Here is a 17,423-nt window from a genome sequence, read left to right on the forward strand (position 1 = left end):
CAAAACCAAATACCTGATAATGTTTCGACTCCTTTCGCTTGCTACGTCTACTGGTTCGAGTTGTGTGTAGTAAACCAGAGCTGGACTCCATCTTGGTATGTTTTCGGAATGAAAGCTGATTGCCATGACCAAGTGGCGATTGAATCGCCATGAGATTACCTTCCGAATCAGATGCCCTATCATTAGTGTCTTGGTTTTTGAGAAATGCTCCCGGAATGTGACACTCTCCTTCTGGTGGTAGTCGCTTGAGGGAGCTCTGGAACTAATAAATACAATTAATAATGACATCCCATCCGCTAATTTAATTAAATCACTCACAGTTGTAAAGCTCTTGCTATTGCAGTTATTATTAGTCTCACTCGGCGAAACCAACTCTATGATGTTCGCATTGGTATGATTGTCCACACTAAATGTAACCGTTGTCGTCACTGTGATATTGTTGGAAAACATTGGATTGGAATCGATGTTTGGTGTACTGGCAGCACTGGATGGTTTCAATCGCCTGGCAGGTGGCGCTGGAGGACTTCTACAAAAAAAATACGCTAATACTTATAATACACTTATGAATAGAATACCTGAACCCACCTTATGGGTTTTATATTTAATGTGTTAGGAGGCGTGGGCCTCGGAGTCTTCAGCTGTCGTTCCAAAGTACTTGTGCTGACCGTTTCATTAATTTTCGAATCCGTGCTGCCAAACAAATTGGCATTAAAGATTTCGATCTGCTTCTCGACATCACATGAAACTACAGTCGGCGAAGGAAGCGGTCGCTTTGACTTGAAGGTGCTTGTTTTGCCAATAATTCCGGTTTGATTGGGGTCCGATGGTGACATAATCACAGCACTGTCAATTGACTCCGGGCTGAGGAGTTGGTGTCCTGGTCCGATAGTGAAACTGCTCATTGTTGATATGGTATCCGTGGGAGTTTCTCCCGGGCCGACAAAGTTCGGATTGGTTTCCTGCCCAAAATTGTTGAAACTTGATAAGTTTCTATTGTTATTGAACGTCAACCCGATGCCACTGGATTGTGTGGCATCGGAAGGTGTGTTCAAGTGACTAGAATTGGCTGATAGTACGGTTTTAGGTTTTGGCGAAGCCATTGGATATCGCCAGAACTCTTGTCCAAGCAATGCTAGCGAGGATAGTAGCTGTCGATTTTTCGCTTCGCGAAGCGCTTTGGGAAGACATAGTTGAACGGGGAGTTCATCACAACACTGCGAATAGTGAGCAATCAGCGCCGGAATCGAATCGAACTTGAAACGAGAACTCTCCAAGCTGAGCAAACCGTCGTTTGACTGGATCAGATAGTGCTCGATGTAGGGGCCAACATCTAAGGGAAGACGAACGGATACGGCCATGGTTTTCGATTGACTTGAACCACGCACGATAAAATTCTGAAACAGGAGAGTTTAAAGTTATGTCTGTCTACGGAATTGATGCCTGGATAGATCTTACCCCTTCTTCTTTCCCTTGCAGCAGATGAACGGCACCGGAACGCTGGATACCTGGCAAGAACCACACTGGGTGAGTTCGCAGCAACCGTTCGATGAGCCCCAAAACACATGCTGGACTGCGAGAGCTTTCTGAGATTTGCGATTCACTGGAAGTTTCTTCGCCTTCAGCGAGGATTCCGCCCTCTGAGCTGGAGACGAGCGAGGTTTGGGACTGGAAAAAGAAAGAAAGGATGCTTTGTAAATTAGATCTTAATTCAACATTTAAGGAGTGCCCTCAATAGTGATAAGTGACTGCTCAATAGTGACTCCACAAAAACTTTCCATGAATTTGTGAGAAAATAAGCTTGAACTAGGTAATATGTAAACGGGCCATTCCGGCAAATGCTCTCTACGCCTGATTTCCAATAACTATTTGCATCTTGTAGGTTGATCACCATTTGTCAAGTAAACAACCTAAGACGTGTCTTTTCCCAGTATGGCATAATTGAATTAATAAAACCATTTGCAGAACACATTTCTCCTGGTTGCGTAAAGCCAGAAATTTAGACCTACACTTGTACAATGCATCACAACTGTAAAGCAGATGTTCCGAGGTTTCACTTCCATGTTATAGAAACGAGAGATATCATTCTGAACCTGGCAAATATTATTCAAATGATAACTACTCGGACAGTGTCCGGTTATTTGGCCAGTCAAGGTGCAAATAGCTCTCTTATTGAACTCCAAGAGCTTTTCGAATTCTGAAACATGGAACATGAAATAAACTAAAACATCTTTGATTGAACACACTTTTTGGCAATCTACCAGTTGGTCATCAACCTTTAACAATTGTGTTTCTCAGGATTTCAATTTCATTTTTATGGATCAGTATGATATACTGCAGACAGAGTCTCGGCCAATAGAATGCAAGCTTACTAATATAGTTGATTTTACAAATTTGGTTTTTACATAGTAAAGATAAGCACCGTGTTTATATTGTGTTCTGCATTGCGCGGCCGGTAATAAAATTAATCAGTTCAGTGCGTGATCTCTCATGTTTCGGACAGCAGAACGATCGCGTGGTCGGACGAATTATTGTGTTCTGCATTGCGCGGCCGGTAATAAAAATAAAAATAAAATTAATCAGTTCAGTGCGTGATCGGCCGAATTATTGTGTTCTGCATTGCGCGGCCGGTAATAAAATTAATCAGTTCAGTGCGTGATCTCTTTTTTTTTTTGAAGCGGACTTGGTAATCATTTGGCTACTGCTTCTGCCTCATACGCAGGAGGTCGTGAGTTCAATCCCAGGGTCCGTTCCATTCTTATATTTTGTATCATTCTCTTTATTTCTCATGTTCTAGCAATCGCTAGAACTGGAAATGGACTTCCATACCGTTTCCATTACTATTCCTATACCTTCAACTTGAGTATTCTAACAGTAATCTGCTAGAATTGGAAATGAACTATAGAGCTCGTTTCCTACATCCAATTAGAAATTCCATGAGTTACCTTCTCCTATCTATCACATTGGCAGCTCGTTAACCAAGACGGACCTCTGCCTCTCCAACCTAACCCAGAAATTCCAATAAATTCCGCATGAACTCGTGGCAAGTGCAGAGGTATATTCGGCTTGCAGTGGACGAGTGATTGCATCATCATTTCCTCCCCCTTCCCTACATTGACTTGCATTCTGACGTGGCAGGCGCCAGTATGACCTAACAAATGAGATCACCAGTACTTGTACATTGAAGATGTGTGCTAGTCCCAAGCAAACATCTGTTGGTTCCCTGTGCAAGAACAGCTGATCTGGTCGTAATGGAGTAGCAACTACGAGCAGTCAATCAAGCTCAAGCTCAAGCTCAAGTAAAGATAAGCACCGTGTTTATTTACTTTCGTTACTTTCGACAACAGCATGTTTAAAAATTGAAATTAAATATTTCTTTTCCCGGTTGCATTTCACTGAAAGTATTGTTTATAAGGAACGTTTGTAACATTTTGAGAATTACGTCTTGAACTGGTCCAAGTTACTGACCTTGTATTCGTACAGCTTTAACATAATAAAGGACCACACAATAAAGTTAAGAGGGTTCAAATCTGGGAAACTGTGAGGTCGCAAAGTTTTGTCCAAAAAGTCGATGAAATTGACCCCATATTAGGCTAAAATATCAATTTCCGTGTATAAAGGGTTATCGTCCTATTGGAACACGTAGGGCTCATCTCCGTCTAAGCACCGGGCTACAGGGGGCATCAATCGTCCTCAAAACCTCAGTTTTGTAGTACGCCGCAATGATTTTGAAATTCAAAAATGGCTATTTATGATGCCCAATCCATTTTCAACGCACGTAATCCAGCTTTCCACGCTTGGTAATGGCGGCTTGTCGGTGTGTAAAAATCAATCGGTCACTGTACTTTTTGACACTAGCTGGAGGAAAACTCACTGATGAAAAGGCCTTTTTCCCCTTCCCCTCACCCAGAAACACCGGTGAGCTTTCCTCCAGCTAGTGTCAAAAAGTACAGTGACCGATTGATTTTCACACACCAACAAGCCGCCATTACCGAGCGTGGAAAGCTGGATAAACAAACAACAAGTGACAGAATGTCAACACCACACACATCCTATATCGTATAAATACCGCTAACACTGACATCAATACTAATACAGAATATGTACATTGAGCTTACAAACACAATGATCAAACATTTGTATTCGAACTTATTGAACACCCTGTACAGCTTAAGCCTTTTCAATCTAAACATGTTATTAAAAGCAATCCAATGTATTGGTGGAAGCTAGGCAGCGACTCTACTAAACTCCAAGATATAGCATCCCGTCATGATGGAGGGCAGCAACGCGGCAATTACAATTCTATTTAGTACTTAGTAGGCAATGCTTAATCTTGACATGTAGAAAAATTAGACCTCTTGAATAAATTGTTCATTCTGCTTCTAACCACTTAAGGTCGCTTGTGACAGAACGCACAACTGTCATTTTTATTTTTTCACGCATGCTGCGATGCAGCAAAGCTGAATCAACAAAAATGACAGTTGTCAGCCGCCTCCGTATAGAGTGGTGTACCTCCGAAAACGCGAGCACTTTGAAACTTGGATTCTGTCAGGAGTGACCTTAATAAAAAGGAAGCTTCATTACGACCACTGTCTGAAGTTCCAACCCAATAGGTTATGCGCCTAGGAATAATTTTATAGAAGCGTATAAAAGAATCAAAACTGAAATGGAAAATGGAAAATTCAGTATCATGAAGCTCCGAAGCGGCGGATTCGAGACCTGGAAGTTCAAGGTGGAGATGCTGCTAGTCCGGGAGAACCTATGGAAATACGTGTCAGATGCCGCCCCAACCCGCTGACCGAGTCCTGGAAGGAAGGAGAAGCCAGAACACGGGCTACGATCGCTCTTTTTGTGGACGACTGCCAACATTCATTGATCCGTGACAGCAAGACGGCCAAAGATACATGGGATGCGATCAAGAACCACCATCAGAAAACGACAACCACTCCTAGGTAACTCCTGAAAAGGCTTTGCAAGGCGGAGTACGACGAAAACGGTGACATGGAGACTCACTTGTTTCGGATGGAAGAACTATTCTCAAGTCTGGCGGGCTTTGGGACAGCTCGTCGAATGACATTTCGTCGAATGACGTTTAGTCGAATGACATTTAGTCGAAAGGACATTTGGTCGAAGGGACATTTAGTCGAATGGACATTTAGTCGAATGGAATTTTAGTCAAATGGACATTTAGTCGAATGGACATTTGGTCGAATAGACATTTAGTCGAAAGGACATTTAGTCGAAAGGACATTTAGTCGAATGGACATTTAGTCGAATGGAAATCTAGTCAAATGGACATTTGGTCGAAAAGACGTTTAGTCAAAAGATTTTTGATCAAATTTAAATAAATAATCCACAAGTTACATGACTAAACTGATTAGAGGAATTCAGTGGACGTGAGGAATTTCAATCAGTAGCGGAAGAAACGAGTACGGAAGCTAATGAGGATTTTTCACCTGAGCTAATAGAAACTTCCCTATTTTTGACCCTATTTTTCGGCCCATAGTCAAAAACCAATGATATCAATACTTGCCAATACTTCATCACAGTCGGCTTTGGAACATTTCATTGGTTGACATTTGGTCGAATGAAAATGATTTACTTATTCTTTTCATTGATACTCTTTCTTCCACTCAATATTTATACAATAATTAGTTCAGTATAAAATTGTCTTCCAACCATAATTCGTTAATTATTGGCCGTCAAATATGCCTAAGTTGTCCCATGTTTGCTAGGATTTTCAATGTACATGGGACAGTTAAGCGTATAACAGCAGTAATGTCTATTCGACTATACGAAGCATCATTCTACTACATTTCATTGGCCAGGTGGTATAGGTTCAATGTAGTCGGTTAGAGGGGTTCGCCGAAGTCAATATCCAATCTGGAATAATCTCGGAATATTCACCGTTTCGTATTATTTTTGTTTTTATGAACCCATCATTCTTTGGACAATATTGAAGCAATAGTTATATGACTTTTAGAAACACCGGAATAAATAATTTATTTTTTAATCATTATTGGCTAAAGTTCTTTTCCTTCAAATATCAATTCGACGGAACGTACTAAAGACTAAATGTACCAAGATTATAAATTCGAAAATCCGCTTTCTACCAAATGTCCTACGATCAAAATTCATATGACCAAATGTACAAAGATTTTTCTTTCTAAAATCTGATTTCGACTAAATGTCCGTTCCACGTAGTGTCCTTTCGACCAAACGTCATTCGACCAAATGTCCTACGCCTCTAGTGGATTAAAATTAATTTTCGACTAAATGTCCCTTCGACCAAATGTCCATTCGACGTAATGTCCTTTCGACCAAATGTCATTCGACTAAATGTCATTCGACGAAATGTCTTTCGACGAAATGGTACAGATTCAGTCTGGCGAATGCGGGTCAGGAACTGGATGCGAACTTGAAAGTGGCCATGGTTCTGAAGAGCATGCCAGAGTCCTTTGAACACCTCACAACGGCGATGGAGACCCGTGCGGACAAGGACTTGACCATGGAATTGGTAAAAAGCAAGTTACTGGATGAAGCACCAAAAAGAATGGATAAGTCCCATCAAAGTGAGTCCATCCTACGCGTCGGTTCCGATAAAAAGATAATTTGCCATCAATGTCGGAAACAGGGCCACATGAAGCGTGACTGTCCGATGGAGAAGAACGAAGCATCAGCATCCTACACGAAACGTGATTGTCCAATAATGAAGAGCGAAGGTTCTGCTACATCCGGTGGACGAGGGTTACAGAAGCCCAAGCAAAAGGGGAAAGTAGCGAAGACCTCTCCAATTGCTTTCATGCTTTCCCACAACCGGAAGCAGCTGAAGACTTGGATAGTCAACTCCGGTGCCACCTGAACTGAAGCAAAGCACGGGTGTGACCATCACTCTAGCTGACGGCTAGGTTACAGATGTCAAAGGAGTCGGTTCCGGTCACTTGATTTGTTACAATGAGAACGGCGATCAACAAGAGATAATCCTCTGCGACGAATATTATATCCCGGATTTGGAATCTAATTTGATTTCCGTTAGAAACCTCCGTTAGAAACCTCGTTCCATGGAATGACTCGTTGAACTTGCCTGCTTACGCTGATCGCTGTCGTCTACGGGTTGGATACTCTAGCCAAGCGGAGGAATGTGGCTCAGTGTGTCTTCATTGTCAAGCTTTTATCATCTGAATACGATGCTCCTGAGTTGCTGTCGAGGATCAGTTTATACGCACCTGTCCGGACGCTTCGAGCGCGAGCGCTGCTACACGAGGAGCCACAAGCTACTAACTATGCTGCAAACAGTTCCATTGTCGCCATAATCCATCGCTTCAACGAAGTGTCCGATGAATTTGATTTCAACATCTCTACATCCAGATTTCACTGCCGCTTGCTGAGCCGTCTTTAATGTTTTTATTGTTTGACCACCATTCGATTTAAGAATTTCATGTAGACAACATAGTCCGATGAATAAAAAACAAATACAAATACAAAAAACCAAGGGAGCGGAAGTTACATTTGAGAAAACCCGCGGGTGCTTGATTAGATGTGGAGACGTTGTGGCAGCAGTTGCAAAGAAGATAGGTGGCCTGTACCAACTGAAGACTAGCCACGAACGAAGCATGAAGGTTGTGAAACATACGAAAGATTGCATTCATTCTTGGCATCGCAAACTAGGGCACCGGGACCCGAACGCAATCCAGCGGGTTGTCCGTGAAGGATTGGCGAAGAACGTATTTATCAAGAAATGTGACATTTTCCGGACCTGCGTATGTTGTGCTGAAGGGAAGATTGCACGGAAGCTTTTCCCGCGGAAAACGGAGCGACAGTCAATGAACCGGACTACAGCAAACTACACATTTTTGGATGCTCAGCTATCGTTCATGTGCCAGCTTAGAAGTGCACGAAGCTTGATCCTAAGGGTAAGAATCTGAATCTGAAGATATCATCGATGAAACTCTGGTTGAGGAGGAGCTGTCGAATGTAGATTCAAGCATGTACGGTACTCCGAACGAAGATGAAGATGGCGATGGTGCAGCAGTCGACGTGGTAATCGAGCCAACTGCCACGCCGGTTAGACGATCATCCCGTAACACAAGAGGTGTGCCGCCTCTGCGTTTCCGAGAAACAACAGGAATGGCAAGAAAATTTAAAGATGAGTCGAAAACATCCCTAGTAGCACAGTTAAGATCTATTTGGTTGCAGCAACTCCAATGTGACTGGATTTGGTCGCATATGAGTCACAGTGACTGATATGCGACAAGTGTGCTACTCGGGATACGACGAAGCAATGAATAGTCCCGAAGCAGAGCTATGGGAGGCAGCTATGGAAGATGAGATGAAATCATTGCATGAGAATGGTACATGACCACCTGATCGGAAAGCGATTGGCTGCAAATGGATTTTTGTACGCAAATTGGACGAAGACGGCAACGTTGCGAGGTATAAAGCCCGCTCAGTCGCAAAAAGCTTCAATCAAAAGTTTGAGACAGACTATGAAGAAGTTTTTGCACCAGTAGTGGTTCGTTAAGTAACTTTACCACTTTAACGCGGACCTGAAGGAGCCAATTTTTATGTGCCAGCCTCCTGGATATGAAGATGGTAACCGATACACAGTATGCTCATTACGTTAGTCATTGTATGGGTTAAAACAAGCTGGTCATGTCTGGAATAAGCAAAAGTAGGAGGTAGACAAGTTATCCGATAACTATCAATACGCCAGTCTTATCGGGTGTTTGCTGTACGTAGCTGTGAATACTCGTCCAGACATTGCGATAAGTGTTTCCATTCTGGGCAGGTCAATGAGTGCACCAACACAGGCAGACTGGACCGAAGCTAAAAGAATACTCCGCTACCTCAAGCATACCATGCACCATGAACTCGTTTTGGGAAAATCTGATTCCGACCTGAAGATGTACGTCGATGCCAATTGGGGCCAGTGATGCGAAAAGTCGTACTTACTCTAACTCCGGGTACTTACTCCTGTTTGACTCGAAAGCAAACGTACATTGCCCTCAGTACGGAGGCGGAGTTCATAGCGGTCGCAGAAGGTTGCCAAGAACTACTATGGATTGATCGTTTACTAGCGGATTTCAAGGTGAAAACAGCCAAGCCGATAGTAATCCATGAAGACAACCAGTCTTGTATAAAACAATTGGAGTCCGGACGTTCCACCAACCGCTCAAAACACGTGGACACAAAATACCATTTCGTGTACCAACTAAAGGAGGATGGGATGATCCGGATGCAGTACTGTTCTACAGATGAAATGGTGGCCGATATGCTGACCAATGTGAAGCTATCAAGATTCAGGGAAGCAGGTGGAGTTCAACCGTCGAGGAGGAGGGATGGAAGCTAGGCAGCGACTCTACTAAACTCCAAGATATAGCATCCCGTCATGATGGAGCGCAGCAACGTGGCAACTACAATTCTATTTAGTGCCTAGTATGCAATGCTTAATCTTGACATGTAGAAAAATAAGACCTCTAGAATAAATTGTTCATTCTGCTTCTAACCACTTAATAAGAAGGAAGCTTCATTACGACTACTGTCTGAAGTTCCAACCCAATATGTATTACGCTGTAGAAGCTCACCACCTACCGAACAAACAGTTAGCAATCTAAGTGGAATTAACTGTCACTGTAAGCATAAATATCCCATGTCTCGATATGGGACATGCTTTTATGAGAAGCCTAGTATAACCGTCCACCATGGCATACTTACCCTTTACAGGAAATGCAACAAAGATAAGAATACTAATATTTTACATTTCAGCATCAAGGTTGGAGCTGTATAAGCCCCAACCTGTAGACTATATTTCTATTTAATTATTTTATACGGCAGCTCCATTCTTTAGTTTCATTCAAAAAAGTTTTGAAACAAGACATAACTAAACAGTGTTGGAATAACGCTTCTTAAATTTTAGCTTAAAAACAAACTACATTACATAAACTTACTAAATGGTCAGGACCGTGAGAAACTTACAATGTCTAACATGTACCAGTAGTGACGGCACTTCCACATCCACAGTTCGTTGAGAGGGTTCTAAGCCAAATTACTATTTTTGCATTCGTAAATCATGAGACTAACACGATCATTCTTTTACACTCTCTGTAACTCGATGTTCTGGAACTCGATATTTTCTCTTACTCGATAAAATTCAAAGCCCCTTGAATTTCGCATTACTGCGTTTCCTCCGTAAGTCGATACCTCCTTCACTCGCTATTCTCGCTATTCTCGCTCTAAGTCGCAGTAATTTCTCAAAGCATTTTCACCTCTCTAACGCGATGTTGTCAGAATCAGTTTCCATGCATAATATATACGATGTCGGGCCATTTGGCCGAATGTCGTTTGATTGAAAGCCGTTTGGTCGAAAAGTTAAAAAAAATATATTGTGAGTAATGAGTAGTAGGAATTACATGAAGTGTGCAGCGGGAAGTGAGAAATTTCGACATTTCGCACATCTCATCATAGCAAATAGGAAGTGAATAAAAAGACATCACAGGGAAGTTGCTTGAGAGGATTACCCTCAACAGGCTGACCCCGTACACCGAAGGTACAAACGGCGTGTCAAGCAATCAGTTTGGGTTTCGTAAGGGTAGGTCCACGGTGGATGCTATCAACTCGGTTGTGAAAACTGCGGAAGTAGCGATACAACGCAAGCGGAGGGGAACTCGATTGTGTGCGATTGTGACGCTCGACGTCAAAAACGCATTCAACAGCGCAAGCTGGGATGCCATCGCGCTCTCGTTACTCCGGTTGGGCATTCCGGTGGGCCTATACAACATTTTGGAAAGCTATATCCAAAATCGCGTACTCTTATACGAGACCGATGAAGGGGAGGGTAGTGCTTCTATCACCGCAGGAGTCCCTCAGGGATGCTATGGAACACTATGTACGACAGTGTTTTAAGACTGAAGTTCCCCCCAGGTGTTAAGATCGTTGGCTTCGCCGACGACATAACGCTGGAGGTTTATGGAGAGTCGATTGAGGAGGTGGAACTTACGGCGGCCCACGCGATCGCTATAGTAGAATGGATGAGCTCAAGGCAGCTGGGGCTAGTTCATCACAAAACGGAGTTGGTTGATGTTAACAACCGTAAGTCGGTATAGGAGGCAGTGGTTCGCGTGGGCGACTGTGAGATCATTTCCAAGCGGGAGGTTAAGCTCCTCAGGGTGCTGATCGACGATAGACTGAACTTCGGCAGTCACGTAGATTACGCCTGCAGGAGAGCTTCGACAGCTGTTGCGGCATTATCCAGGATGATGTCCAATAGCTAGGAGGTGCGCTCCAGCAGACGCAGGTTATTAGCTGGTGTTGCAGTATCTATCCTTAGATACGGCGGCCCAGCTTGGGTCTCGGCGCTTAGCGTTGAACGTAACCTGCAGAAGCTGGAGAGTGTACACAGACTAGCGTGCCTCAGAGCGATAAGTGCATACCGCACGGTATCACGGGATGCAGCTTGTGTGATTGCGTGTATGTTACCCATTGGACTAGTCATACGGGAAGACGAGGAGAGTTTCGCAATGCGCGGAACTAGAGGAAAAATGCGCGAAAGCCATTAGAGTCACCTCGACTATCTAGTAGCAACAGGACTGGGATAACTCTTCTAAGGGTAGGTGGACCCATCGGCTGATACCTAACGTATCAAGATGAGTTAAAAGGAGGCATGGGGAAGTTCACTTCCATCTGACACAGTTCCTGTCAGGCCATGGCTGCTTTAGGTGGTACCTACATAGGTTTGGGCATACGGACTCTCCCGTCTGCCCTGACTGCCCAGGGGTCGACGATACTGCCGAGCACGCACTATTCGTATGTCCTCGTTTTGTCGATGTGAGGAGCGGAATGCTTGGATGTGCGGGAGGGACACTGCCCCGGATAATCTTATCCAGAGGATGTGCCAAGAGGTTGAAAAGTGGAACGCGGTCTCGGCCACTCAGATTGCCAGCATCTTGCAGCGCAATTGGCACGCCGAGCAGCAGTCGGATAGCGCCGACTAGTGGGTAGCTAGTCTGGAGGGTGAGGTACCAGCGGGTAGTTAGTCAAGTAGTAGTGGATAGCTAGTATGTGGGCGTGCGTAGTCGCACGGACCCCTCCCAGAAGTAAAGCCGCAAGACTGTTCCGGGGAGACTCAGGGTCTGTGAAAAGGGTGGTTTTAGCGGGTCGGCAGTAGCTAAGCCTTGTTCGCCGGTAGCACACCGGTGTCTGGATGCAGATTTCCACCCTACTGGAAAAAAAGCTATAGCTGCTTAGTTGGTTACATATTTTGACATGTTGCTCAATTATCCAAGTTTCCTAATTTTCAAAAACACAATAATCTTTCAAAATGGTCACAATTTGACCTATTTTTCAAATCAAATCAATTGAAGATTAAGATCAATTAAAATCAAACCTCGTAAAACAACTGGGTGCAATTCCTTTAAATTTCTCTAAATTACCTTTTTATTCATTTATTTCACAATTTTTCGAAATTTCAATAGTGTTCCTCAAGCCATCATAATCTAAATTTTCACCAAAATTGTGTTCATCATTAAGAAACGATTAGTCGTCATATGTAGGAACAAAAATATTTTTAGATAGGGAAAAATATTCATATTTGTTTGGAAGGTTTCCTAACGTTAAAGTTTTTGTATCCATAAAAGCTTCGATGTTCAATCCCGAACGCATGGGCAAATAATCTGAAGTTGAAATTAAATTAAACTTTTCGTTGAAAAGTAACTTAAATACATCAATTTTATATGTAAGACAGAAGGTGAACTTCTTATCCATCCAAATAATTATCGATTTGGATGGCTATTTATCCATTGATGAGAAAGGATTAAAAAGCAGATTTTCAGTAAATTGACGTTTTCGGGTACCAAGTTAAATGTACATAAGTAACAGAGGTTAACATGTACTATTTTTTCCGAAACTTCGTTTATCTCAAGTATTTAAAGGTTTCCATTCGTGTTTGAGTTATAACAGACATCGTACCGCGATACCATTCTTCGCAAATAAGCCACGATGATTGGATTAGCGTGCGACCTTTTTTTTTCAAAACAAGATTAGCTTAATTGTAATCACCCTCATTCCACTTCCATGCGAATCCCTCGCACCAGATGTCCCCGTCGTTTAGCCCCCATTAGGAAGCGAAATTCCACGCCTCGAGGCGAACAGCGAACTTACTTGATAGATGTCCTCCTGCGACAATTCACGCTTGCTGGGTAAGAGCGGCGCTAAATCATCATCCATTGTCTCGGCATTTGTCGTCGCATGCTCTCCTACGCCAAAAGACGATAATCGCTGCTTCGCAAGCATAAACGACGTATCCGATCTGAAATACAGTGCAACAATGCTTCGTCAGTCGGAAGGAATGATTCATTCTCGCAGCAGGCCATGACGGAATTACCTTCGACGGTTCTTCGCGGCAGAATCCACCCCGCCACCGTTGTTGCTGTTGCCGTTGCTATTGTCTTTCGTGAACTTTGACACCTCCGCATAGCGTTTCCAAAATTGGCCTTCACTTGGGCTGAGGAATGTCGCCTCTGCTCGCGACTGCGATGCGCTTAGTAGTGCTTCGCCTTGTGTGTCCACTTTGCTACTACCAACACCAGCACCATCGTCGCTGTAATTGAAACACTTTTTAATTGGCAAGGAAGCGGGTCGAACGTTTCTATCACTGGCAAATGGGGCGCCTAAGCCTTTACTGCGTATGCACTCGCTGATTTTCTCCCGGAAACTGTTCGCATTCGCGTTGTTCATCAGATCGATATCGGTGCCATTTCTCGCTTCCTTCGGATTAGAACCATCATCACCATCGTCGTTCAACACGTTAACACTGTCCTGCATTGCTAAGCCTGCTGTGTGTAGTTGTTAATCTCTGGCTTACTCTCCACTGTTTGACTTAATTTAACAAAAAAGACTAATCCCACACTCGTCGCGATCGTCTTTTAGTCTTTTCAAAAGCACATTCCCCGCATGCCAACATAGGCGGCCTTCGCTGCTGTTGCTGCAGCAACTAACTCTCTGGAAAGCAAACGATAACTAGATTGAGCGATTTTGCAGCGCAGCGATGACTCGATACGCTCTGATTCTGCACTAAATCATGCATTTCAATCTCCGCGCGGGTGCCACCGATGGATGCTAAAACTCGGGAAGGCAAATCACGCACATCTAGCGGAGTAAAAGCATCCACTGTACCACACTCAAGATTTCTTTCTTTCCGATTTGTTTTCACTCCCGCACCCATCACACGGCCCCAGCTTCGCACGGCACATAATGAATCATATTTTCTTCTCAGTACTTTCAACGAATGGGGATTCCGCCACCCAACGCAGACCAATTTGCTTCGCTATATTGCGGCGCGACACGGAACGTGACCGACGGAGAAGCTTTGCGGTGATCCATTTCATCCCATCACTAATGGACGGTGAGTGGCAGCAACAACGGTCGATCGATATTTACGGGTGCCGAAAAGCAGTCATAACATTAAATATTAAAGCATTAGTAGACGGATGACGGTCCATGCCGCGCGACCCTCCTCGGCAGGCGGGTCGGGTGGTGGGTCTCTCGCTTCATCCCACCGAGAGGCCCGAAATCACCAAGGAAACAATTGCAACATTTTATGGTGTCGCGAGCGTGCGTAGAAATATGGGGGCTGGATGACATAGCAATGTGTGAAAATAATTAACTTATTTTCAAAATTATAATTCTATGAAGCTGCAAATCAATGTGGGAAACCTTTTAATCTATGTGGGAATAATTGATCAAATACTGAAATTGGCTTAAGAATTTAACACTCAAAGAAACAACTGTACATATATTTTTACAAACCACGACTGCTCTTCATTTGAAGATAGAGAATATGTCTTTATACTTGTACACAGTTCAATTCATAGAGCAATGTAAATCTTTAAGTAAATTTTCAACACTTAATTCATTGCGAGCTAATCCAGTTTTTTGAAAATTTCCCGCCAAGGATCAATTATTTCGTAAGATTGTGCCAAATCGTGGAATAGTCGTACAGTTTATCAGAGCAAAAATCAATTCCTTTTTTAATTACTGTCGCTTATTCTGTAAAACCTGGTCCTGTCGATCTGAATTCTCTGTAAACCGTTTCAATACATATTTATTATTTATTGTCCAATTGGATAAAAAGATTGTACTGGTCACGAATTTTGAATTATTATTAAAAATGTTATCCTTTTTACGTTTATTCCAGACATTCCAAAAATAACAACGATCGAAACTCCCGATTCCAAATCAGCAAAACTTGTCCTTATCAGTTGAATATTCCAAAAGTAAGAAACATTTCAACCTATGGGTTGCTTGACCACGATGTTTTTTGTAGGCCGCATATGAATCAATGGAAGCATTGCTGATGGTAAATACAACTTGATGCCAAAGTAATCAATTAGCCCCAGAATTACGGTACGAGCTACTTCGTGTCAAGCTTATACCACCCGATCCTGATATCACACTGCAACCACCGTTTATTTGCCTTATCTTTACTGACAAAATCCTTCGTTACTCTTCAACCTTCGCTAGTTTTTGGTTCAATATTTGATATCATTATTTGCTAACATCTATTCCTTTCCCACAATTCCCTTATTTTCCTACGCACGCTAGCGACCGTTTTATGCTGAATCGAGGAAAAGCAACATAGCAAGAAAGACGACTCTCAACGAGTGTGGCAGTGTGTGCGCGCCCACTGCCGTTGGGTGGGTAGAACACTTCAGTCAGTGCAATGCTTTCTTCGTTCTGGCTGGCACTGTGTGGGTGGGAAATATGTTTTGTTTGTTATTTTAAGGCAGCACACATTCGCACATGGTCTGGTTGTATCGTGGTATCACTGGCCCTGCTGCAACTTTGATTTATCTTCCCAGACTTGTGCGTTTTTCACCGTCATGTCAATGAACTCGACAATTTTGCACCTTTTACTAAATTCAACCACCGTGGCATATTTCTCCACTATCGCGTTTCACTTAATGGGTCTGCGATCCATTGCCACAAAGCCCCAAAATACGATACACACAAACACTTGATTTGATGGATCTCTGCTCGCTGCGATTGGCACTAACACTGCTGATTATTCCGTTCACCCGTCTTCGATGTGCGTGATTCACAAAACTCCTTCGGATAGCCCATCGTTAATTGTCATCTAGCTGAGAGACAAATTCCTCACAAGTGCCATGTTTCACTCACGGCCCTAAAAATAGAACACCTGCTTAGATTAGGTGACCGCGGCCACGTCCTAAGTACCGCAACCGCAACCGGATACCGCACAAGCCACGACAGCACGTACGCCAATATCGACCAACCCGGACAACCCTGCGAGTCGGAGATGGGGCCCATGTAGGGACCAACCAACCCACCAGAGTGAAAGTTCTTCACCTTCTGTATCCACGCGAAGAGACACGGTTTAAGCTTTAGTGCGAACCGTGTCGAAATCCAATTGCAACTAAACCTCGCATGGATCCGACGAGATGGGCCTACACACAGCCTTAGTGAGCCAAGGCAAACCGCGGAGCTTGTTGTGTTTCGGACGACGGCGCACGATCCAATTGGAATGTACACACCACGACCATTGCATACGGAAGGCGGTGAACACGTTCCCTTACTTTGTACACACGGACAATATCAGTGGGATGGATACTGTACGAGAGAGCCCTGTGCAACGGATTCGAATTATATTTGCGTGTTGGTGAATGGAGGTAGAGATGCTCGAAAGTTAGTTCTTCTGCGTGATGTTTCAGGTGAAATTTAAGATTTTTGTGCTCCAACGAATATTTATTTTGATTGCTATTATGATATACACACCTAAAAAACAAAACTAATAATTAAATGGACAAAAAGATAATAAATTTTCGAAAAAGAAACAACGTGTCTTGGTGGGACTCAAACCCACACCCTCTTACTCTAAAGACAGGCTTGATAACTCCTACACAACAATTAAGACCGCTTAATGTTCTCGTCCACGTCCAAGACATCTGAATCCGATTAGGGTATAACAGTCCAATATGCACTCCTTTATGACTCTCTAACGCATTTAAAATATCATTTAAAAATGGGCATGGAATGGAGATGTGATATGACTCAATTGCATGTAAAATAATGGTGAACGCATGGTTGTTTGTTTATTTTAGCGGACTGAACGATGGTAATATTCGTTCAGAAATGACATACATAAGATCATATGAGTGATTTTATGAGTTAGGCCATTTTCCCCGTGCGTGCGTTTTGCACTGTTTTCCCCTATCAATCTCCTCCGCAGTTTTTGCAAATTAAATAATTTTCGGAAGCTGAAAAAACAGGGCGAACTCGATTATCCAGAGTGTTGAAAAAATTCACTCCGGATAATGAAACCCTCCGGATAATCGAGCCATTTTTTTGTTGCTGAAAATATAAATTTTGTTCTAATAATTCTAAAGCTTGGAAGGGAGTGCATGGGTTATGAC

General features: G+C 43.1%; 1 protein-coding gene across 10 annotated transcripts in view; it reads right to left on the bottom strand.

The window, feature by feature from the left end:
* LOC134224617 (protein sprint) overlaps positions 1 to 16,605 on the bottom strand; it is a 49,235-nt gene extending 32,630 nt beyond the window's left edge. The window contains exons 1-7 of one of the 10 annotated variants that reach the window (XM_062704035.1): positions 16,360 to 16,605; positions 13,376 to 13,826; positions 13,153 to 13,300; positions 1,456 to 1,665; positions 586 to 1,394; positions 319 to 526; positions 14 to 262 (exon numbers count right to left, since the gene is read on the bottom strand). In XM_062704035.1, the coding sequence (XP_062560019.1) occupies positions 14 to 262; positions 319 to 526; positions 586 to 1,394; positions 1,456 to 1,665; positions 13,153 to 13,300; positions 13,376 to 13,815 (2,064 nt within the window). In that variant the 5' untranslated portion in view covers positions 13,816 to 13,826; positions 16,360 to 16,605. Of the gene's footprint in view, positions 1 to 13; positions 263 to 318; positions 527 to 585; positions 1,395 to 1,455; positions 1,666 to 13,152; positions 13,301 to 13,375; positions 13,993 to 15,899; positions 16,020 to 16,170 lie in introns of those variants that run through there. The other 9 variants (XM_062704029.1, XM_062704030.1, XM_062704031.1 and 6 more) reach the window with 9 other exon arrangements.
* Positions 16,606 to 17,423: the final 818 nt, after the last annotated feature.

This window comes from Armigeres subalbatus, chromosome 3 (assembly GCF_024139115.2).
Source record: "Armigeres subalbatus isolate Guangzhou_Male chromosome 3, GZ_Asu_2, whole genome shotgun sequence".
Classification (NCBI taxonomy): Eukaryota; Metazoa; Arthropoda; class Insecta; order Diptera; family Culicidae; genus Armigeres; species Armigeres subalbatus.